Genomic DNA, 25,970 nt, shown 5'->3' with positions numbered 1-25,970 from the left:
ACGCACAAATATTGTTCTTCTTAGATGAATTGTAGGTTCACGAACAATCGACGTATCAAGCTTTTGTAATCAGTAATAAATGATAACATTTTCAACGTTTTATAATGTTTAAAAGATGAATTATTTATCGAATTAGCTTTAATCTTAACTGTATAGAAACGATGGTATTAATTGAGTATATTATTATTTATGAGTAATCTGTCTGTGAAAATCGTCTGCGCAAAGCGCAGGAATTCTTCGAGATTCTTATTTAATTATCAAGGTGATTCGATCGAATTTTGTACGGCGATGATGAAACGAGATCGTCGACGAGAAATTATAGACTGATTCGCGTGAATTGTAAGAGCGCAACATTGGCATTTAAATTGTATTATTTTTCGTAACTCTTATTTGCCATAATAAAGTTTATGCTTTCTATATTTTCCTTCCATATTTTTCTTCTTCATTTCGATGGATAGTTCGTATGTCATTCGTATATTATTCGTGAAGAATTTCGATGTAGAAGAGGAAGAACCACGTACACGAAAATAGAATTATTATTAAACAAGCCATATCAACGAGGAGACCAACATGAAAGTATTTACAACGATAAAGAAGAGACTTCGCTACGACTATTACATTCTAACACAATAAATTATATATACACACTTATCGATTAGGATAAAAACGGCAATGGTATGGGGGTTGTCACACCATAGAACGAAAAAATTTTCAAGGTATATCCTATATAAATTCTTTTTAATCCATTAAGATCACGCGTCGTGGCAAAGCAGAAGTCTGCAAGTCATTCAATACTTCCCACGACAGGAAAACGTAATTCAGAAAATAGCTCGATATTGAAATAAATAAAGAAGCTAATCTGAAATAATTCAAGACTTAATGGACCAAAGGAACGTAAATTGGCAATCGTAGAACCGATTAAAAGTTATAAGGGATGCCCAACTAATAAGCTAAGAATAAAGATTTAGTCTTTCTGTGAGCCCAGGGACTATTCCAAGGTCTCTGAGTTTTCTTGAGCAGTTGTACTATTATCGTGGTTTTTGTACGCTGAGAAAAAAGCCAGAGCTTTCATCAGCTGATAACTCTTGCTGATTGGAATGTTACTGTCATATAAGCTCTTGGAGGCTTTACAGTCCACGTAAAACCACCAGTTGCATTTGAGGATCGTTTGATCAAACAAGGTGGACTCTGGACAGAGGAAGCTCTTCATGATCAGCCCATCGTCTGTCAGTGCACAAACATGGAATACCTGGTCGTTCGTGAAATTAAAATTTAATCTTCGTTTCGTAGAAATTATTTGACGTTAATTATTCTGAAGTAATCGAGGTATTTCGATAAATGATACTCTACCATGCAGCCGAGATCCTCGTCGGCGTAAAGACCTGGGAAATGCTTTTGGTCGCCGCAATAAAAGCTTGTATCCGGAAGATCCACGCGACTGGCGAAATTGTCGTCGAAATTCTTGTCGTAGCCCATTGGATAATATTCTCGAGGTGCATTCATTACTTTGGTGGCCCCAGGATTATATTTGCTGAAAGAATTCAAGAAAATTGCAAGAATTAAAATTCCTCGATGCTCGAAAGCATATGAAAGGGGAATATTTTAATTAATACGATAAGTAAAGAGTCGTATAAGATACTTTTTGTGTGGAGACATTGTAGTCGTGGTTGTCGTGCTTGTACTGGTTGGTCCTTGCTGTTTCCTTAACAGTTGCTGCTGTCTGAGAAGGATAGCTGCTTCTAAAGCTTCCAGAGTGATGTTGCTAGCTTCTGCCAAAGCTTTCAACGATGTCTCCATACCCTGAATGGGCGCTAAAGATGGCAAGGACGATGGCAAAGATTGTCGTTTCTCGGTTTGTTGTTGTGACTGACTCGGTTCAGCTGACATTGGGTGGAGGGACAATAAAGTCATCTCGTTGACAGATGAAGCAACTTCATCCCCAGGTAAAGGTAACTAAAAATTCGTATTAGTATTCTTTATTCATCTTCGACCAGGATAAATTTATTGAGAAGTTGATAGGAAGAACATTATTTATTTATTAATATTATTACATAGGAAAATCGCAAGTAATTACCTGATTGAAGTCATCTTTTGACACCTCGTTATCAGAATCCTCCAAAATAACAGGGCTATTGCTAATTCGATCTGTCAACTGTGACAATGACTGTGGCATTGAAATGAAGGGTGGTAAGCTGTCACTTGGAGACCCTGATTTCGATGAAGGGTCTGGTTCTATGATGCTACCAACTGGTGGGATTGCAGCTACGATGTTAGGTAATTTTCCTGGTATTGAAGCTGCAACTGCGATCATCTGTGGCGTCTGAAGAAGATACATTACAGTAAAAATTCAATCGAAAGAAACCAATGGTCGTTTTAATTAGATAAAACAAAAATTCTTATAAGTAATAAAGAAAAGAAATAATCTAAGTCTAGCTGAGATTACCTGATCTCTTTTCACTTGCATCGGAACTATCTGTTGATGCCTCTTCTGCTGCTGCACGACCATTTGTTGTTGTTTTTGTTGCTGCTGCTGAAGCTTCTGCAACTGTTGCTGTCTCATAGCCTCCTGTTGTTGTAGCCTCTGTTGCTTCAGCACTTGCAATGCGAATGCTTCCTGTTGCAGCTTCAGTTGTTGCTTCTGCTTCGCTTCCTGTTGAATCAATTGCTGTTGTCTCACCAAATCCTGCTGCGTTCCTGACAAAGAGGGTGCCGGAACGGTTCTAAGAACCGTGGAATTTTGTTGCACCACCAATTTTTGACGTTCCGGTTGCTGAGCTATTGGTCGTGCTGCTCCAGGTGGTAGAGGTTTAAAAGGAGGCACCACTTGTCGAGTATTCTGCGCGTGTTGCCTAACTTCGTCTCGGTTGGTAGCCTTAAAAAAATTATTACTGGTACTTTAAACAATTTTTATAAATAAATTTATCCCACGTGGAATACATATATGACAGACGAGTGCTTCTATACGATATACCAACTGTTTTTCTTTCAAGTCTATGGAATAAATAATACTTTTATGCAATTGACGTAATGTATACAATGCTTACAATACGTTCAAGAAAGACATGGAGAACGGAGCATGTAACTGGCAATTAGTTTCACAATGTAATGAGAATCAATTTCAAGAACAAGACACGCGTTATTAATTTACGCGCACTCTGTCCCTGGTAAAACCGAAGTATGCTAAAAATTCCAAATCCTTGTTCCACTTCATTCGTCCTTTTCTTGTTTATCTATATTAAAATGCAATTTACGCTACGTATGAATTACTGTAAAAATGCAAACCTTGCACTAGGCCGTGTTATTATTATGGAAAGCTGTACGCGAAGAGAGTTCTATCGACATTCACGCACTAATTACTGCAAGGCCGATAGCGTATTCTCAGGATTTGATCGAGTTCTATCGGAATGATTGAAAACAAACTCGTTTGACGTGTTGGATGTCGAGAAACATAAGCAAGGAAAAGGGAAATAGAACCTACAATTTCTAAAAACGAAATTTCCCTCTTAAAACAATTTTATTACCAAGTCCATATAGATTCAAACTAATACAGAAAAGAAATAGTCGCTCTTTTTATCCGACTGTATACAAAGAAGCTATTTATTCCGACATGTAAATCTCGTGAAATTGTACGACTAGATGGAGTTCACGATTACGCAAGAGGAGCAGCATGGAGCATCGTATTCCACAGATTCAGCCGGAATGCATGCAATTAATACGAGAAAAAAAAAAACAAAGAGGAACATCTTGGCATTACGATGGAATGCTTTCAACTTCCACACTTGTTCTTATACATCTTTCCTTGAACTAGTTTATGCGAAGTTAGGTGCCCGCGAAGCGGAACGTATTGAAAATCGATTCAATAAATCTTCTTCACATCGTCCACGAGGCTATTTCTTCGAATGTAAAGATTCTAACCCGTGATATATTTATATGTACCTTTACACGTACACGGAGGAATAAATTTTTAATAATTTCTTGTTATTTATCATTTTTGGGGAATTCTTACCGTATTAGTGTAGGATGGTACACCTCCTCTACCAGTCTGCACGCTTCTCCGTTTGTTTGCCTCTAAATTGGACAGGGATTGTGCAAATCCCAGTTCGTCACCCACGGAAAATCCTGAAGTTAATAATAATTTTAATGTAGCTAAATATTTATCGATTATTTTTTCCATATTCGATAACAGTCGCTGTTAGAAAAGCACGAGAAATCAGATCTCTCAGAAGACTGGACGAGTCTACAGATAGGAGTCTGAAGAAAGTTAAGCAACCACGTGTTGCACAAGAACAGCGTTGTTTTTGCGCTGTTCTGCTAATGCGCAAACAACCGTGGGCTTCTATGATCATTCAGCTGATCTTCGCTCGGTTCTAATGCAAATCACGTTTTTTATCCCAGGTGTCATCTTTTATAAGACAATCGTTGACATCTGGACCGGGCCAAGGCGATGAATAATGTAACGCGTATTATAACATTTTTTTCAGTCAGCTCCTATTCGAGTTCACCATAGTGACATGGAAGTAGGTTACAAAGAGACATTTTTCTCGGTTAGAGTGTCATTGGTCATTTCACGCATGTCTCGATTAACTGGTAGTTTCTGACGTGGTGATTCACTTTCTGCATCCTTTCGTGGTAAGTGAGACGGACTTCTTTTAATGGAACGTTGTACATGCCAAATTTCTAGGTATGTCAGAAATATCTAGGCGATTATTTTGGTCACGGTACCTTTTATTTACCGCTTGCCGAATTTATGCGAACAATTTAGAAACGAATTAAAATACTTTGACGATAATACCTAAGAAATTTGGTAACTTCGCGAGGTGAAATCTTAATGATAATTCGCGTTACAAAAGAAGCAGTTAATCACACGTTACAGCAGATTTGTAAAATTAACCGGGTGTTATGGTACACTGGTGTCAAGCTTTCCATTTATGAATACGATGGTACGAAAGAAAGGGTGCAAATTCCTCTGCTATTAATTTTGCAAAGTCATTCACATCTGACCTGCTCTACAGTGTGAGTCGCGTGATGTAACGTTGAAGTGTTCAATAACTTGGTCCTTGCATAATGAACCGTTGCACGGAATGATACATAAATCGTTCGAATTCTTCCTTTTTGAACGACACGGTAGTGTTCGGATGTTTCACAAATCCAAGACACCAAATTATAAATTTAAACAGGAATGGAAAGTACGTTATTAGCAAGTCGTCCAAGAAAGTATAATAACTCGCTGCATTTCGATCGATAGTTAAAAGAAAAATCAAACAATCGATTTACATGACGGCAGAGAGGACGTAACAAGCGTGTAATTCGCTAAAGAAATCGTTAAACTATGTTTAGCGATTATTTCAAGCATTAGTATTTACTCGATAGTTAAGAAAAGCAATAGAAAATAGGCGACAAAGCAATAGTACTTTCTTTTTTACACGGTACATCGTTATTAGTAATATGTAACATATTTACAGTACATTCGTAACCGATTAATTACAAAAATGGCGGCGGAATATTTAAACTTCCTCTCAAGAGTGAGATCATACGCGCGAGTTCTCGCGTCATCGATGACTATTAGAGCAATTCTTTCGCGAAAAGAGTTTCGCCCTATTATTTCGACTCACCCAGGCCGACGTAACCTTTGACACCTCCAAGATTTCGTACTCGAAAAAGGCCAGACTTTTTGAAGGCGCAGTTAAGCACGAAACCAAAGTCCGACTGAAACACGCATGTCCCTAGTGTCTCCCGCCACGTGCATCCTGCAACCAAACCGGAAGAGAAGAACACTATGGATCCCTGATCTGACCCAACTGATAGACTTCTGATTCCATCGTAAATTCATTTAACCAGATTAATTATTTCTATCGCAACTCGCATTACACAGGTGAAATTAATGTCTTCTAATTTTCTTTCCTGAAGATTAATCCACTACAAGTAAAATTTGTAACCAATTCTTACATTTTTGCTTTCTGCAAACGATGTCTTGCATCCTACTATTCTTCTACAAATTATTTATTTCGCGCGATACTTTGAATTACCAAAGCTGAATCACGTTTCGAGTCAGATGTATTTAAAAACGATAAAATAAATCTTAGAGAAAGTTCAACCTTTTTAAACCGGATTTTTGCCAGTAAAAATGCCCAGTGGATCTCACTGGAACCCCAATACGATGGAAACTTATGTCCTCTTTGTTATTCTTAGCTGGATCAGTTAACAGGGATTTAATCGAGGACGATCTCGACTGGATCGCCAACGCGAGAACCGCTTCGAAATCCGAGATCAGGGTTCCCATAAATTTCGATTTGTGGGCTGATGGTCCGCAGTTCCTAATCTGTGCTATTGATCCTTGTCAGTAAGTGTCCAGGTATCTCGAACGACCATCTCTGGTCGAGAGTAATGAAAGTCTGGCCGAGTACGACGACCTTGGTCATATTAGGTAACCAACGAAATTCATGCGAATTTTTCAATTTAGTTTCAATTTCCCTGACGACAAAGCTCTCTCGCTGCAAATTTCCACTCCCTGGCACATCGACGAAATTTTTATTAATCAACTTTATTATTTTTTATTAGTCAAATGGAAAGAACCATGACACGAGAATGTCTCGAGAGAAATTGAAATAAGACTAGTTGAATTTGATGCGAATAATCGTGGTGTATGGCATGTAGATGGATACGTAATTACAGTTTCGTTTTCTTTTCATGCACAGGCAATCTCGGTGAAATCGGTGATCAAGTCAAGAGTTGATACTGCCTATCATACTCGTATTACGTTGTCATCAAGTCTGTAATGTTTACCGTCGAAATGACTCAATCGTGAGGGATAATGATACTTCCACGAGGAGGAACTGAAATCTTCCAATATTTGCGGTTTTCTAGGGTATGGAAAAAGAACCACGAGCAAACCTTAAAAGAAAGTTCAAACAGAGATCGTGTCCATTTCACACCTACAAACTATGATTCTCCGTAACACGTGTAATAAGTTAAAATTTCATATTACCGCACGTTGTATCCCTATTTTCAAAAGTTGGAACATTCGAAATTTTACATTCGAAAGAAGTCACTAGCCAAAGATCTTTATGGGAAAATTTAGAATTTGTATAATAAGAGCTGGGGAAAGACTTTGTAGATTAACCGGTGTTACGACAATCGACGAATATTTTTGGAATTTTCGTGTGTCATACCGAAACTTTCCAAGGAATGTCCCAAAGTTTGTGAAAGGTACTTCCGGAACTCGTGTGCAGGGAAGATCTGCCGGATCTTAGGCGTGCCATTGGGCCACAGCCTACTGACCCACTTGAAAAGTCGAGTCAACCTTTCGACCACGTCCACCGAGCAGGTCGATTCCTCGTGTCTCAAAATCAGTTCCGCGTCATGGAAGTCCACTTGAAAGCATGCTTTTCAAAATAAAAGTTGCGAAACGAACGACACATTTGTGGTAATCGCGCGAAGCAATTTTACGAGCTAAGCAGTTGCTGGTTAACAGCCACGTTTCTTTCTTTCTACTTTGTTCAATTCCTTCGACGAATTTCTTTTACGCTCTAAATAGCGAACTTTTTGTTTTACTACTGTTGTATCGAATGGATGAAATTGCACAACGATAAATTATGGTGCTGGAGTAATCACGGGATGCAAACGCTGGACGACAGTGGTAAGTAATAAAGATTTAATAATAAAGATTTAATAATTTCTAGCTGAAGAGGATGGTAAATTTTATGGGAAATAATTGGAAATAGTTAACTTGGTGAATAATAGAATTAAAAAATGTGTATTATATACCATAGTAATTTGACAATTCCAAAATTGTAATTTTGGTATATACAAATTTAATTTTTCATTTTCAGTAAAGTAAATGTATTTTTGACTTTTGCTACGTCCTTCGCTCATATTTTTCAACACCGTGATTTTATATAATATTACACAAACGTGGGAAGGACGGTGTCATAGTGTTTCGCAATAATCGAAGAACTAGGCAATGGTAGGATGATATATGGTCCGAGGTAGTGATGAAATTCAGCGAAAACCTTTTGTTTCATTTAAAAACGAGAATATCAATTCGAAACTGTTTATGGATCGAAAAATGTTACTTTAACGAAGAACACTGGTCATATGACGACAGAAGTAGTTTATAGAAATTATGTTACGTGTATTGGAACATAGTGAAATTTTCGGGACGAGAAAGCTTAACGTACAAGTGCTCAAACCTACTTATTGACCGAGTTATCGAAGAATAAAAGCGCCGATTCTCTTTAAAGAGAATGTCACATAACGAATAATTAAAGCAAAAAGTATAACTCGGCCTATTATATTCATTCGCCTCTATGACAAAGAAATAAAATTGAAAGAAATCTTAGTTGCCTATATAATCGAAATTATTATACTTAACATATAATTAAGATATTCAAGCAAGCAAATTTACCTCTAGCTGATTTCCTCAAAAAACGTCGACAGCGATAATCATAGAATAGAAATTCGTTTTGTCTTGTTTCATTTCTGCTTTCTAAATCGATCGTTTCCTGGTGTCTTTGAAATTTCAACCTCGGTAACGAATCACATGCAGGTCGATCAATTCATTAAATCACGATGTGCAAAACAAAGGAAAAAATGGCGAAAAAGCTAGCTTTCTACGTTTTCTAATTTAATAAAGATGAAAAGAAAAATACGGTAGTCTTCCTGGGATATAACATCTAATTGGAAATACAGTACAACCTAGTAATTACGCGTATTCAGAAATTTCGAAACTCATTTTGAGTTACGTAACTCGTCCAAACCCTTTTCAGCGTATCCCCTCCATTAAAATTTGCTTCGTATTCATTCGACAGCACGAATTCTTTCTAATCCTGTCCCGAGACCTGGTCCCAGATTCTAATCGTCCAGAAACGAGGACGATGACTCTAGTGGTAAAAATCTCAAGGTCACTTTCGCTGTTCATCTCTCACGATCGTCCCTAGTTACCGCATAGTTACACAGAAAGGGGTTTCTGTGAATGCAGGTAAAATTCACTTTTCTTCGTCTAACGCCGCTTCCTCATCTACGTGCAACGATGTAACGATACTCGCGGACGAGTAAACTCGTGCAACACTTTCCCACGAACGCGGCCTTTACCTTTACCTTGGGATCGGCACTCCTTCGAAGTCGCCTCTCGTTTCGTACTTCGCCAGCGATTCGCGAGCTAGTCGTCCGATTTTCCGTAATTGCGAAACGCCGATGGCATTTCGACACGAGACAAAATCGCAGAGTCTCGAAATCGAAAGTCCCACAGCGATTTATCGCCTCCTGCCTCCATGTTTGATCAATTCCTTAACCGACGTTCTAATCGTCATCAACGAACGCGTCGTTGGAGGAACACGTTAATCGAGGATGTAGAGACTAGAAAGCTATTCCTTTCCATTCTTATTAGACGCAACTTCGATCCCGTGTGCTACTGAAATTTATTTCAGGTCATTTACTTATCGTCGTACTGTCAATATTATAGATGTCCTCAAACGATAAGGAGAGGAGGAAACGATTAAAAATACGAGGTAAGTTCAAACTGAAACACTAAGAGGAGTATCACGCCTGGTCAGAGTTATGTAGAAAGTGACCAGTCAGAAATGAAGCGTTCACATAAACCCGTTGCTGACCCGGTTCCCTAAATAACACGACCGTCGAAAATCTAGCCAACGCGTTATCGAAATCTGGCGATAATCATCTCACAGAATCGGTGTTTGAATACATTTCGAAAGCAATATGTCCATCGAAGGAATTCGTTCGATCGACAGGCTATTAATTGCAAGAAAAATCTTCCTGGGACGTTTATTACGCGTGTTTTTCTTTCAAAAGGAAGCTGACAATTTCAATCCTATCATTTACATCTGTAAGAACGAGTAAGCTGTCACATTTTTGTCACGATTCGACTAATTATCACCCGATCCTGGCGTGAAAGTTATTTTTTCGATAAATACACGGAGAAAGTTCCCGCGAGATTGGCACAGTGCATTGTGACACGATAATGAGGAATACGCTACTGGCATCGAAAAAGGTATCGTGACAGAGATCAGGGATTTTCACGACCCATATCTCGCTGTTGTGCCCACGTGTTAGACCGAGATTGTTCCACTGGACGAAAATATGTAATTTACCAATGACGTGCACGACAGTTCGATTTCAATCGCCTTTCTCGATCGCGGCTGTAATTGACGACACCACGGTAGCAATTGCATACTTTCGTCTGTTCTATTTCTCCTCGTATCAATATTTTAGCTGTGGAAAAGCAATGTTTTTGCACTTTCTAGTTCGCGCCGATGCGTACGATAGACTGAGTTTACTGTTACTTTTTCTGCTCAATGATTCCGTACTCGTTGGGACGTGGTCATTCAATGCGCCGTTCCAACGAGCTGCCGGCTTATGAGAGGAGTACTCGTTACGCGGGAATATAGACACCGTGGATGAACAAATTCGAGTAAAATCTCAGAGAAGTATGTCTCTAGTTCGATGTAGATAAAGTGGATTCACGTATTCGCAATAATTTCTTCCATTTTATCTGTGAAATTTGAAATCTCTTGGAATTATTTTCCATTACGTAAGTATTTAAGTAATATGTAGATCAGTCAAGATAGTTGAAAGTCCTCATCGGCTCTTTGCTGGTGGGAGCAGAATTATTTTTAAATATCACAGGAGATCGCGTGCACAATTTTATATTTGTTATTTCGTCACTTATTTACATAATTATATACATTTCTGAGACGTGTTTATGGCACCTCGTCCCATCTTTAGCTCTTAATTATGCGAAACGAAGTCTGATAAAGCACCTCTGGTGTCTGTAAATTCCGTAGAAGTTGAAATTTTTGAAAGAAACTTTGCGAGCTAGCAAAGAGTATCCGTAACACCGTAACACTGTGGTGTAACGCGAATACATGTATCGGTCATGCTCAGGTCGCTGGGAAGAAGACCGTAAAATTATTGAAAATTACTTCTGCTAGCCCATGAAGAATCATGGGATAGTGCGGTTAGGAACGCAATGCTTCCCGCACTCTTCGGTACGCAGAATTGTATTTACAAAGATCTCTGCACTAAAATGAGAAGAATAACAGCGTTCACCCTAGAGAAGTACTAGAACATTAGTATCGCAATGAAAGACTATTATTTGAAGATCGAGTAGTGAAGTCCAGTAATAGTAAGATCGAGTGATAGGCAAGTTTAAGTAGTAAGATCGAGTAAACAATGCAGTCAGTCAAGATAGGTCGGGGATCGATAGCACAGAATATAAAATGCCTTGATACAAAGCGTGGATAATGGAAAAAGGCCCAAAAACCTGCGAGTTACCCAAGATACCTCGAAAACCAGTTCCCAATCGTTACGTTATATCTATCATTTGATAGATTAGAGAAAAGAATAAGATTGGACAAAATAAAACTGATTTCTCTTCTATAAAATTTGTTCGTATTGGAAACTAGTTACTGAGTATTAAATATAACCTTTATAGAAATTATACAGGATATAATACATTTTATTAGAGTGGAACTTCAGACCGAGGTTCGCGCCAACTCTCAGATATTCGTGTGATAAAAAAATATAATTTCATAAATGGATGACGTGAAAAGTATTTGCACACGAATATCCAAGTGTATTAGCTTATTCTTAGAAACGCAGCTGCCAGTCTAAACATTTATCTTCAAATTTGTACTGTTTATTCCGTGAAAGGACCTACTGCGCCAGAAACCTTATTTGATCACCGGGTTCGCGACATTTCGTGACAATTTCAAGGTAATATTACGACCACACTTTCACCATTCTTCTATAAACCAAATATACATATATTACATCTAAACGTTATGAAACGCTGCACCAATTGTAAGCATCTCTAAGAAACATCGTCACTCTCATTGAACGGCGTTAAAGTTTCTACAGCGGTCACGTACTAAACTCTACTACCAGAATCTAATAATACAATTTCATTCAAACTTCACCTCTACATATACCACACTACCAATTTAAAACCTAGAATTCTAGAATCAGTCACACGATCACGAGAGATGTACATATCGATCCTAGAAGCTGCGTTTTGAGACAGACAAATCGTACGTACCAACAACTACGAAGATGAACAAAGTCGTGGCGATCTTCATACTTGTCGATCCAGTTTTGATTACCGCGCAGGAATATGGCAAAATCAACGATAATCGTCTCGATATGTTCCCTCGAGACGTTTCCTTTTAGTCGAAGACGTTTTCGCGAACAGGACGTCAATGTTCGTAGATTACTCTCTAGCCTACGATGATCGAAAGAGACAACGTCCGCGAAACGACCTTACGAGCCGTTGCTGAACGTGATACTTCACGATACAGAGATAAAAAGGTACGACAGGTTACTCGTTCCCGCGGATACTAATACTGCATGGATATGTTCTTCGAAGGCGAGCACGCGGGGCACTTTCAGACCCCATCTGGTTTCCAGGGACGGCTGAAACTCGGCTCCACTTTCAAGATCCCCTCTCTTCCTTCTCCAAGAGCTCGGTAAACGTTTTAATATGTCATATTATATATGCAGCAGATAGGAATATTTTTTGAAACATGTGACAAACAGGGAGCTCCATGAATATCCCTATCATTATATCTGTGAGATTTTCTGCATGCTCATTAAGATAAGCCTGACTTAGCTCGCTGAACGTCGGTTAATGTTTGTGGAATAAACAAATTGAATTAACATAATTGCTTAGTTAACGATACTTTTTCTTTGACCTGTGTGCAAACTATGTGCAACTTTCTGAAATCAGAAGAAAGGTGTTGCGTCTTTCTGAGAAAAAGGGAGAGTGCTTTATAGAATGAGTTTAATTTTACTCTAATTTGAACTTTGGTGTGACGATTGAAATTGCCGAGGTTTGAATGCAAGATTAATTTATCGTTTCTTTATACGAAAAATTTTTAAGAAGATTAGAAATTGTTCAGGTGCCTCGAACGACTACTTCAGAAGGTGAGACGGTCCTGTCGAGCCCCACCAAGTATCAACGAGAACGGTTTGTTCACGGCACAGGTTCGATACGTGCACGTCGAAGTGACTTCGAGTAAAATCCTGTCCAGGTGTCGGTGACCCACTCGGACGAAACGATAACGGGATCGCTGTGCGTTCATTCAGAGCCGAGCGAATTGATCGACCGGTAAGGAGGATCGACTGGTTTTTTCAACTAGGTCTTTAAAAGCTTCGAGAAACGATACTATCTACACCAAGAAGATTTTTCTCCTCTCTCTTCTTTCTCTGAAAGTGATTATATCAAGCTGTAGAATAAGAATACGGACGTCGCATAGTGCTGAAGAATTTTAGACCGTAATAAAAATGTTACGCTAATGGATTGATTAAAATCTTGGAATGTCAGAGAATAATATTTGACGTTGAAAAAATTGGATGTTTTGGATTACATAAAATGAACAAACCACTAATACGTTTTTAGTTTACCTGTGCATTATTAACCGTTGTTGTAAAGTTGAACTAACTGTTTACAGGTGCCTGCGGTTATTGGATACACTTCGAATTCTAAGTGCGAGTTAAGTGACGTAACTGTGCATTCCGTTGCACCGATTTTACAGTGAAATCGTGCCTTTTACTTTGTAAAGGTGCCTTAAGAAATTGGTCGTGCAGTCCTTAACACTGTTGATTTATAAATATTGTTTCAATGATGGTATTCCAAATAAATAAAAAATATATCAACACTATAAAAAAGTATATAGTTATATTTAGCCACTTTCATTTAAACGGATGGTTGCAGTTTGCTGCTAGAAGCTATTATTATGCACTTGACCAAGTGAATGTCAAGCCTATGTCAAGGTTTAATGGCTGCACTTTACTCCAAATTCTTCGATGTTTATGTTCTAGAAATAATAATTTATTGATCTGGGTAATTAAGTATATAATAACGTAAGTATTTATTAATAAATATTGGGTTAAAATTTTTCGTGACAGAATCGACTAATTCAAAATGATGGAGAAAGAGCGCGCTACTGGCTCGACCTATCGGCACACAGTGCAAATGCAGCAAAAAACATTTTGCATAACACAATTCAGAATGCTCATGTATTAAATTTTGTAATTATATATATACATATAAATACAAACCTAACCCTTAATTACTACAAGTTGAACAAAATAACGAACAAAGTCATATAAATATGTATATATATTTATACAAGAAAGTCTCTTAGCTCTAATTTAAATTGTATTTTCGAAATATACCGTAATGTAATAACCTAATTGTATAAAAATTGTATGCAGCGTTATTCAAAATGGAAACAAGAATTTCATTGCACGAAAAATAAATTAAGCATAAAAATAAAATAAATTCTATTTTCTCACCTATCCTATTAATAACCTTAACACAGATCACAGTTACTCCATAACAACGATATATCCTTCTTCAGTGTCCTCGCAACAAATATATTTTTTATCATTTTTGACATAACGATACATAAATAAAAGGGGAAACCTAAAGATATTCTGTCGTTCAAAAAATAAACTCAATATGCGTGTAATGGAATCCGTTGATGCGTCCGCAATACCTTCAATAAGATAGACAAAAATAGAAAATCCAACCAATTTCGATCAACGCCGTCTATGATTTTAAACTCGAAGCTCAGGTTTGAGAGCAGAAACATAGAATGTACGAGAAGGTCGTCTAAAACCACGTGACAGACGAGGACAGAAGATGGTTAGAAAAGAACAGAGTAGCTTAGGCAGTGAAAATTAACAAATTACTTAATTTCTATGATTAATTCGCGAACTTTTGTAGTTGCATCGGAAAGCTGATACTTTTAGCAACATTCTTATGCAATTTTCGAACATAATTTGATGCTAATGAATTAGTTACTGATAATTATTTGAAGCCATACGTGATTTGATATCAACGATCGTCATGATTGTCCGATAAAATAATTAATTATGGATAAAACAGGAAGTAAAATATGATCAAAAATGATATCAGAAAATATACAGGAACATTATTTTTATAATGTGTGTATGGAAGTCACAAATTAATTGTACTAAAAATAGTAATTAATGATAATAATTACTAATAATTAAATAATTAAAAAGAAATTAATGTCCAAAATTATATTAGAAAGTTTGCCAAAGGTACGCCTATATGATGCAATTATGAAAGTTCATAAATTAATCAAAAAGCATTTTGGAAATGCTGTGGTGCACGTAGGAAGCATTGTTGTGTCCATGGAGGTGTACCTGCACCACACAAATGATGTTTTTATTTTGATTTTTGATTTTTTGATTTGATTGATTGTATTAATATAACCCTCAGTTGTAAATAAATAGTGTAAGATATAAGCTATTGTTCTCTTATGTTTTATTAATAATAGAGCGAAAAAGGAATATTGAAATTATTGGAGAAGGCTAGGATAGTTTTGGGAATGTAAATGGAGAAAAGGGATGGAAAAAGCCATATGCATTTAAAGCACTATGTAGAAAAATTGTTGGAATCCCATAGAACGGAAGAATGCAATACAGTTTTAACCCCAATGGATGTGAATATTAGTATAGATGACCATCGGCACAGCAAAAGGTGCAAGATAAACCAATATCAAGAATTATTAGGGAAACTCATGTATTTAAATACTAATGACTATTTAGACATCTCATTTGTAGTAGGATGTTTGTCATGATTTAACCATGAATCACAAATGAATGGATTGAAGGGAATATTGAAATATTTGAGTGGCACAATGGTATATTGACTTGAATTTGGGAAAAAAACAGAAACCAAAGAAATAAAATGCGAAAATGATGTTTCATAGGATACAACACGAGATGCTGAATTGTTTATGGGAGTGCTAATATATTGAAACAGTGACTTAGAGCATTGTAATAATGAAAAACAAAGCGTGGTAACTCTTTCAATTGAAAGTGAGATTGAACTATTGATAGAAGGATTTAAGGAAGTTTTGTGAATATATAGACTATTATGTAAAGTCAGACTGAAAAAGAAAATAAGAAAGATTATACTGTGTGACAGGTTGAATGGGATAAAGCTTGTAAATTTGTTATATGCAAGATAAAAAAAAGAGGATGCTGATTGTCTAACTGAGTGGTCCACATTTGTTAAAGAATGTAAAAAACTTTATGGGGGTGTTAAAAGAATAAAAAGAAGAAAGGAGAATGTGTGACAGTTATTTATATCATTTTATTGTTGTATTTCTCCCACCCATCATGGCATAAGTTAGGTAAACTGTTTTATTAAAAGAACTATTTAATCAATATTAATTTTAATAATAACATTTTATGTTTGTTATAAGTATACTTGAAACTGAATGTAAACTCATCTTATTAGCAATGGAAAGAATATTTGTAGCTTTATTATAATCGAGTGATACATACTTTCTTTCGACAGGCCTGAATAAATGATTTCGCTGAAAAAGTAGTTTTAACCACTTATACATTAGAAAGTAATATTCTCAACAATATACATATTGTTATTGTAAATTACATGAAGCATTTGTTTAACAAATAACAAAAATAAGGTCTTTGGCACACTACCAGGAACAAAGAAAATAATATAATACTTTTTTACATTCAGCTCTAGACATATACTTAATGTAACTCTCTTCACCACACAATGCTCAACAGTCAACTGTCTTCTCACTTATTCCATACACACATATATCCTCTCATCACTCATGCCTTCCATCTTTGTTTCCCTAAATTTTATTTCTCTTCCTTGCCTCATGATTTCTCTTATTGACATCAAGTTCACACTTACCTCTAGTACAACCATGACAGTTCTAAGCTTTCATTCCTCAAATTCCAATTCTCCAATGCCCTCTGCTTTCATAACCTCATTTGCTTTCGCTACTCATACAGACACATTACTTTTTGATAAGTTTAAACCATTGTGTGTCATATGTACCATTGAGCCAGAGTCAACAATCCATGTTTCTGCTTCCATCATGACATATGCTCCTGTTCTCTCTTTATTTATTGTGAGAAAAGCTGCCATATGGGTAGTTTCATTCCTATTTTCTTTACCATTTTTTCTTTAAAAACACAATCTTTGCATATATGATTATATCTTTTACATATTGAACACTGTTTCTCTCCGTTATGTATTTTTATCCTTTCTTTACAATTTGCGGCAACATACCCTGGTCTATTACACTTGAAATTATTATAAGTGAAAAACAGATAAATACGTTAATTTATGACATTCAATTTTCAATATACGTATTACAACGATCAAGGAGCTACTCATGCGCCCTGTGACTGCCTATATCAACTGAGGGTACCCTTACCGAAGTTAAACGAATATTCCCGAACTCAACCGATTTTCCAAAGATTCGCGAACCTTTTATAACGGTAATACTTATTAAAAAATATTTAATTAAATTACAACGTATTTATAGTGGAAATTAAGCAATTTTCAATTAATCATTTTTGTTATACATGTTTGTATTTGCATAATTGTTATTAATAAATAAAAGAAACGTTGTTTGATATTGTATTGTACATCAAACTTTAACATAAAACTATTTTATAGTTGAAGTTCTCCCTCGACAATACATTGCTTGTTCAGCCACAGCAAACTTCTAGTCGCTACCACCTCGAACGTACCGGTAACATATGGTGGATATTTTCGCGCGTCAAAGTGAAACTTTTAATATCTACATAAAACATTTCTTAAAGTAGTGCTATCAACGATTGATGTTTTAATTGCTGCAATCGAACGAAATATATATTTAAGAATAATAATGTGCGGTACCGGATATAATTTCACAAAATTGCAACTGTAGGTTATATTTGCAACAATACCATAATATATACGATATCTAGATATCTAACAGTGAACATTTGATCAGTCGTAATATACTACATGTCGAGAAAAGTAACAATACAAATCGTCAAACGATACACGTGCAAAATGTACTGCAGTGAGTGCGAATCATATAATACATCAGAACAGTAAAGTATCATCAATTGTAGATTGCAGAATTCGATCGTCCACTGGAACATTCGTTAGCATTGAAAGCAACGAGCAGTTTCTTAATACTTTTCCCAATTATTCTACGATTTCGACGATGCATATGTCAAATAAAGTGCTGCAAGTGTAAGTGTGTCTAAATCGTGTTGTGTTGTTACGTGTTATCGTTTGGATATCGAACTTAGTGATGGAAGTGGGAGTGCGTGTAAAATCGTGTTACTACGTTACGTTCCATCGCTTACATATATGATATTCCTGCTACGGATTAGAATATTTTGTCATCACTCGTTAATTGGTTGGCTTTTTTTCGATTTAACGTCTTACTGTGTCGTTATCTCACGAGGCTTAGCTCTTCAAAATTTCGATTTATGATTTGGAATATTTTATATCAATCGATAGATCGGGCATTTCGCTAATAGAATCAGTGGTCTTTTTTTCGATTTTCGCGATTTTTTATCGAGATACAGTGCCGGAAGTGAGAGCGTGTGACAGGTCGTACTGCGTCGTTATATTTCGTGGCTTAGCTCTTTGGAAATTCGAATTCGGATTAGGTTTTTTTCATATCACTCGATAGATCCGTCCGTGCTCTAATAGAATCAGCGGCTTTTTTTCGATTTTCGCTATTTTTTTTCGAGATACAGTGCCGGAAATGAGAGTGTGTGACAGGTCGTACTGCGTCGTCATCTTTCGTGGCTTAGCTCTTTGGAAATTTGATTTCTGATTAGGATCTTTTCACATCACTCGATAGAGACGTCTGTGCTCTAATAGAATCAGTGGTTCTTTTTCGTTTTTCGCCGTTTTTTCGCGAACTACAGTGCCAGAAGTGGAAGGGTGTGGCCCGTCGTACTACGTCGTTATCTCTCGTGGCTTAGCTCTTTGCAAATTTGAATTTTGATTAGGATTTTTTCACATCACTCGATAGATTATTCCGTGCTCTAATAGAATAAGTGGATCTTTTTCGATTTTCGCCGTTTTTTCGCGAACTACAGTGCCGGAAGTGGAAGGGCGTGACCCGTCGTACTACGTCGTTATATTTCGTGGCTTAGCTCTTTGGAAATTTGATCTCTGGTTAGGATCTTTTTACATCACACGATAGATCCTTCCGTGGTCTAATAGAATCAGTGGTTCTTTTTCGATTTTCGCCGTTTTTTCGCGAGCTACAGTGCCGGAAGCGGAAGTGTGTGGCCCGTCGTACTACGTCGTTATCTTTCGTGGCTTAGCTCTCTGGAAATTTGAATTCTGATTAGGATTTTTTCACGTCACTCGGTAGATCCTTCCGCGCTCTAATAGAATCAATGGTTCTTTTTCGATTTTCGCCGTTTTTTCGCGAGCTACAGTGCCGGAAGTGAGAGCGTGTGACAGGTCGTACTGCGTCGTTATCTTTCGTGGCTTAGCTCTTTGTAATTTCCAATTTTGATTAGGATTTTTTCACATCACTCGATAGATACTTCCGTGTTCTAATAGAATCAGTGGTTCTTTTTCGATTTTCGTCGTTTTTTCGCGAACTACAGTGCCGGAAGTGGAAGTGTGTGGCCCGTCGTACTACGTCGTTATCTTTCGTGGCTTAGCTCTTTGGAAATTTGAATTCTGATTAGGATTTTTTCACATCACTCGATACAGCCATCTGTGCTCTAATAGAATCAGTGGTTCTTTTTCGTTTTTCGCCGTTTTTTCGCGAACTACAGTGCCGGAAGTGGAAGGGTGTGGCCCGTCGTACTACGTCGTTATCTCTCGTGGCTTAGCTCTTTGCAAATTTGAATTTTGATTAGGATTTTTTCACATCACTCGATAGATTATTCCGTGCTCTAATAGAATAAGTGGTTCTTTTTCGATTTATGCCGTTTTTTCGCGAACTACAGAGCCGGAAGTGGAAGGGTGTGACCCGTCGTACTACGTCGTTACCTTTCGTGGCTTAGCTCTTTGGAAATTTGATCTCTGATTAGGATCTTTTTACATCACACGATAGATCCTTCCGTGGTCTAATAGAATCAGTGGTTCTTTTTCGATTTCCGCCGTTTTTTCGCGAGCTACAGTGCCGGAAGTGGAAGTGTGTGGCCCGTCGTACTATGTCGTTATCTTTCGTGGCTTAACTCTTTGGAAATTTGAATTCTGATTAGGATTTTTTCACATCACTCGATACAGCCGTCTGTGCTCTAATAGAATCAGTGGTTCTTTTTCGTTTTTCTCCGTTTTTTCGCGAACTACAGTGCCGGAAGTGGAAGTGTGTGGCCCGTCGTACTACGTACTTATCTCTCGTGGCTTAGCTCTTTGCAAATTTGAATTTTGATTAGGATTTTTTCACATCACTCGATAGATCCTTCCGTGTTCTAACAGAATCAGTAGTTTTTTTTTTACTTCCGCGATCTTTTTTCGAGATACAGTGCCGCAAGTGAGAGCGTGTGACAGGTCATACTGCGTCATTATATTTCGTGGCTTAGCTCTTTGGAAATTCGAATTCTGATTATGTTTTTTTCATATCACTCGATAGATCCATCCGTGCTCTAATAGAATCAGTGGTTTTTGTTCGATTTTCTCTATTTTTTTTCGAGATACAGTGCCAGAAATGAGAGCGTGTGACAGGTCGTACTGCGTCGTTACTTTTCGTGGCTTAGTTCTTTGTAAATTCCAATTTCGATTAGGTTTTTTTCATATCACTCGATAGATACTTCCGTGCTTTAATAGAATCAGTGGTTCTTTTTCGACTTTCGCGATTTTTTTTCGAGATACAGTGCCGGACGTGAGAGCGTGTGACAGTCGATTTTTTTTCGAGATACAGTGCCGGAAGTGAGAGCGTGTGACAGGTCGTACTGCGTCGTTATATTTCGTGTCTTAGCTCTTTGCAAATTTGAATTTTGATTAGGATTTTTTCACATCACTCGATAGATCCTTCCGTGCTCTAATAGAATCAGTAGTTCTTTTTCGATTTTCGCCATTTTTTCGCGAACTACAGTGCCGGAAATGGAAGGGTGTGGCCCGTCGTATTACGTCGTTAACTTTCGTGGCTTAGCTCTTTGGAAATTTGAATTCTGATTAGGATTTTTTCACATCACTCGATAGATCCTTCCGTGGTCTAATAGAATCAGTGGTTCCTTTTCGATTTTCGCCGTTTTTTCGCGAGCTACAGTGCCCGAAGTAGAAGTGTGTGGCCCGTCGTACTACGTCGTTATCTTTCGTGGCTTAGCTCTTTGGAAATTTGAATTCTGATTAGGATTTTTTCACATCACTCGATAGATACTTCTGGGCTTTAATAGAATCAGTGGTTCTTTTTCGACTTTCGCGATTTTATTTCGAGTTACAGTGCCGGAAGTGAGAGCGTGTGACATGTCGTACCGCGTCGTTATCTTTTGAGGCTTAGCTCTGTGTAAATGCCAATTTTGATTAGGATTTTTTCACATCACTCGATAGGTCCTTCCGTGCTCTAATAGAATCAGTGTTTTTTTTCGACTTCCGCGATTTTTTTTCAAGATACAGTGTCGGAAGTGAGAGCGTATGACAGGTCGTACTTCGCCGTTATCTCTCGTGGCTTAGCTCTTTGGAAATGCGATATCTGATTTGGATTTTTTCATATCACTCGATATATCTGTCCCTTCCCTAATAGAGTCAGTGGTTTTTTTCATATTTCATGGAGAAATATAGACTGAGTGTGAAAGAATCTAGAGATCGAGCAGTAATAAGGTTGCTTTAGGTGATGTTCTCTTATAACAGTGGGATGTAGAGAATGCAGTGAGATTGAAAGGTATGTTGTATTCCTGTTCGGAATATATATTTATCTCAATGGGCAAAGACATTGATCATGGTTAATGTGCTAAATTTCAGAATGATGGAGCTGTGGTATATAAAGAAAAGAGAGATGTTTGAATGAAAGCAATGGGAACAGAAGATGCATGTTATGTGGAATCAAGATACAGAGAAATGGGAGCATATGTATCAACGGGGAATGATGTGTGGCATTGACATGAGGATCATTGAAGTCATGGAGAATGATCAATTGGCAAAAATCTATAAAGACACACATAGGAACTTGAAAAATATGAAAGCAGCTGGAGTAATGGAGTTGTGGCACATGGACAAAGTCAACATTATATTTTAATCCATATTGCATACGTGAGTGGTAAGTCTTCAAATTGCATGTACTAAGAAGTAATATAGAGAAAACAATACTTGCAACTAAAATCTTGACTGTTTCTGTGCAGGTGTCGACTATTTGCAAATGCCTGGAATTTAACATCTGAAGAAGAAAAGGCAATAGGTTATTTCATTGCTTGACTGATTGCTGATGATAAGAGTGGAAAAGCAGATTAAAATGAATATGTGACATTCAGAGTTCAAGAAAAAGAATGTTTCAAGTGCATGACAACTAAAAATCTTGCACATGCATGTTGGAATGACAATAAAGTAAACAAAAAAAATAGAATGTTTTAGTTGTGGAATATTGGGATAAAATTCCAAACAAATTTTTGGATCAAGATGAAAAGAAGAGGCTTAAGAAATGTACTCTCAATATCATCATCGGGATTGGGATATCGTCATTGGGATTATTATTTTGAAAACATGAAGGGGAAAAAGGAGATAAAAATAAAAACAGAAAGAATGTTTCTTGACAGAGAGCAATGGAACAGCGCAATGGATTTTAGATTCAGGGACAAAGAGCCATGTGGTTGGTAAAGTAGACTGTTTTAAAGAATAGGAAGAAATAAGAATGGAAATTAGATCAGTGTAAAAGCATGTTGCAGTAAGAGAAGCAAAGTGGAACAATAGACAGACTTCAATATATGGGCAACTCCTGTATTTGAATAGCATCATTTGCAGTAGGATGCTTATCAGAATTTAACAATGATCTAAAAATGATGAATATGAATGGATTGAAGATGATATTGCGATATTTGGGTTGCACAATGGAGTATTGCCTTGAATTTAGGATAGGAACAGAAACCTAAGAAATGAAATGCGAATGTGATGTTTCATGGACCAAAACTCGAGATGTTAGATTGTTTATGGAGATGCTGGTATATTGGAATGGTGACTTGGTGCATTGACATAGTAAAAAACAAAGTGTAGTAGTTGTGTCATCACTTGAAAGTGAGGTTGAAGTATTGATAGAATGAACATAAGAAGTTGTGTGGATGTATATACTGATATGTGAGGTTGGACTGGAAAAGGAGATGTGAAAGATTGTGCTGTGTAACAGCTTGAATGCGATAAAGCTTGAAAATGGAGAAAATTTAATCTAAGCACTAACAGAAAAATGTTATACGAGAGATGTAGTAAACCTGACAATTTGCAGATTTGTCAGGTGCCACATATAGAAATGAATACTGATTATCTAAGTAAACCATTGAGTGGACCAAATTTGTAAAAGAATGTACATAACTTTGTGGGGGTGTTGAGTAAATGAAAACAAGGTGGGAAAATGTGGAATAGTTTTTATTTATTCGACGAGTGAGCGAATAAGTAAGCGTGGAACTATTTATACAACATTATTAGCTTTCTTCAACCACAACACAACTGTGTTTGCCTAAATTATATTATCGAATATAAATTTCGCCGTATGTTATTCTGATTTACTCGATATACTATTCACAGGCATATGATTTGTCAACTCTGAAAGCTTTATGAATTTCAAAGTTTATCGACCAATCCACTAGCAACTTGGCGACGCCAGGCACATTGAATTTCAATCTACTATTGAAAGTCATATCGTTAGGACGTTTCATGTAATATGACGTAAGTACATTATTATGCCTTCTGGTTGTGTAGTACTTTTATTTTTATCATTTTAGTTTTCATACACTAGCAATAGTTTCGTTCGATTAATAACGTTTGCGATCTTATTGTGACAAAATCAAATAATTTTTTAAATTGTCCGACTCATCTTAAAAAATATTAATGTATTTCGTTATTAAAATCATATTAGTCGCTTAAAACAAAATTTGACATGAATTATTGTCCCCTTCTAATATGATTCATTATATTTTTGAACATTTGGTTTTGATTTCTTCTGTGCAGAGTAATCATTGATGGTAGAAATACGGTTGACAGCTACAGGTTCATACGATATAGCTGCTATTATGACAAATGACCAATGTAACTGCTGTTCATCGAAAACTGGTAATTATTGAACACAATTGGAATAAATTCATTCGGTTTTTCTATAGTTAAATAAAAAATTGAAATAACTTTTATAATCTGATAAAATTGATTTGATAATTCAATGTAATGAAAAGTGATCGCATAAATTGTATCAATAACCTTAATTTTTAATAAATATTTTCATATATTCGTAATCGTTTTGAATAATAATAATTAATTACAACGAATAAATATTATATGCGAATAACAATAGTTAATATTCGTACGAAGGAAAGAGGTTTTCACGTTATATACTCCACAGATACGTGATTAGTCAACCATAAGAACCTTTATGAAGTTCAAATCTCTGTGCTATCGCGGGCTTTGGAAATGGCGGGAAGAGCTAGATCTCTCGACCAATCCGCTGATGGCTAGGCGACTCCATGATGGGGTGGGGTCATTCTTCTTTCCAACGTCGCGGCAAATGGACGTGAAATCAAGTTCAGGTACTCTTTTCATTTATTATTGCGGAGAATTTTTATTCCTGTCCTTTTATCATTTATATACGATTGTTAACTTTATTTGTTTAATATTTGCTTATGTAATATCTTTTTGAAGAAGATTTTGGCAAAACCAAATAGTTCTACAAGTTCTTCCGTATTCCATTTCACAATCTGACCGTTAGTTTCACTAATAGCTTTCACAAAAGAAATATTACCTTTTAAATTTCAAATTCGAGTACGATTATTCTCCCATTTTAACATAATTTTTCATAGTTCTACACATTCATGCTAAATTTATGATTTTTGCTTTTACAGATTATTAGTTAATTCCAAGGATCATGTAGAGCGTATTGAATGCACCAACGGTCGTATTGGAAGACGAGCAGCACACGGATGGTTTGTAACCAAAGTTGTGAAATCTATGTCGGAATTTGGTAGTGGCGAACATTAATTATGTTACGAAGATAGACACAATGTGCGTTTGTACTTTCATTTTATTCGAACATTGTTAATCTTTAGTGTAATCTTTGAACATTTTTTAATTACATGTTTGATATTATTGTAAAATATTATAGAATGTTGTAAAATTTTTTGTCGATTTCTTGATTTGATCGTACTTGTAACATATTACTATATTTCGATACTAAAGTTATATCGTTGTAATCGGTATTAGAGTTGTAACAGAATTGACGATCGCCTATTACCTTTTATTAACATATTTGAATTTAGCTTTGATCATTTAATTAAAATTTTTGTTTTTTCTTTCTGTACAGATTAATCTCTGATGACTGGAATGGCCTGATAGCGTAAAAGTTTCAAAGAAGGAATGGCATATTGTCAAATGGCCGACTTTACCGCTTTTCATTGAAAGCTGGTAATTCCTAATGTATTATCATACAATAAACGTAAAAGATTTACATTATATTTTTAATGTGTCATTATTGATATTTGATACAAAATTTGCAACCATTAGATAATTTCTTAGGATCTTTTCGATAAAACTGGAAAAAAGTTAAATTGTTAAATTAAATCTTCGTGTTTCGAGAATTTTGTATCAAATAATCATTTCTTAGTTTGAAATTGTCGAAATAAGTTACTTCAGAGGTGTGTTAATAATTTACATATAACTTGAAGTTGATTCATTGAGTTTTTCACCGTTTAAATAAAAGATTCGAATAACTTTCTCAATTTGTATTATTTGGTTCGTGAACACTACGTCGTTCAAAATGATCATATAAATTGTATCAATAAGCCTGTTTCGTTGAGATTTTCAAATATTCGGAAACATTTTCAATATTAGTACTTAGTTACAGTGGATCAATGTTATGTGTGAATAAAGAAAGTTCATAAAAGTAGTAGTACAAAGGAAATTGTAATGTACAATTATTAATGTATATAATTAATATATATAATTAATAATATATAAATAATATATAATTTTTATACTGTATAATATTATGTAT

At 36.3% G+C, this 25,970-nt stretch overlaps 1 protein-coding gene across 1 annotated transcript; it reads right to left on the bottom strand.

Moving 5' to 3' along the window:
- Nucleotides 1-988: 988 nt before the first annotated feature.
- mtg (mind the gap) lies at nucleotides 989-12,092 on the bottom strand. Its single transcript, XM_017908797.1, has 8 exons — nucleotides 12,053-12,092; nucleotides 5,613-5,747; nucleotides 4,007-4,119; nucleotides 2,444-2,872; nucleotides 2,075-2,320; nucleotides 1,640-1,953; nucleotides 1,351-1,531; nucleotides 989-1,249 (listed from the first exon to the last, which is right to left on the bottom strand). The coding sequence occupies exons 1-8, from the start codon at nucleotides 12,090-12,092 to the stop codon at nucleotides 989-991; spliced, it is 1,719 nt and encodes a 572-aa protein (XP_017764286.1).
- Between the last annotated feature and the right edge of the window lie 13,878 nt (nucleotides 12,093-25,970).

This window comes from Eufriesea mexicana, unplaced genomic scaffold (genome assembly GCF_001483705.2).
Source record: "Eufriesea mexicana isolate 0111107269 unplaced genomic scaffold, ASM148370v2 scaffold13082, whole genome shotgun sequence".
Lineage (NCBI taxonomy): Eukaryota > Metazoa > Arthropoda > Insecta > Hymenoptera > Apidae > Eufriesea > Eufriesea mexicana.
The sequence above is the reverse complement of the archived record's forward strand: the minus strand, read 5'-3'. Positions and strand labels throughout refer to the sequence as shown.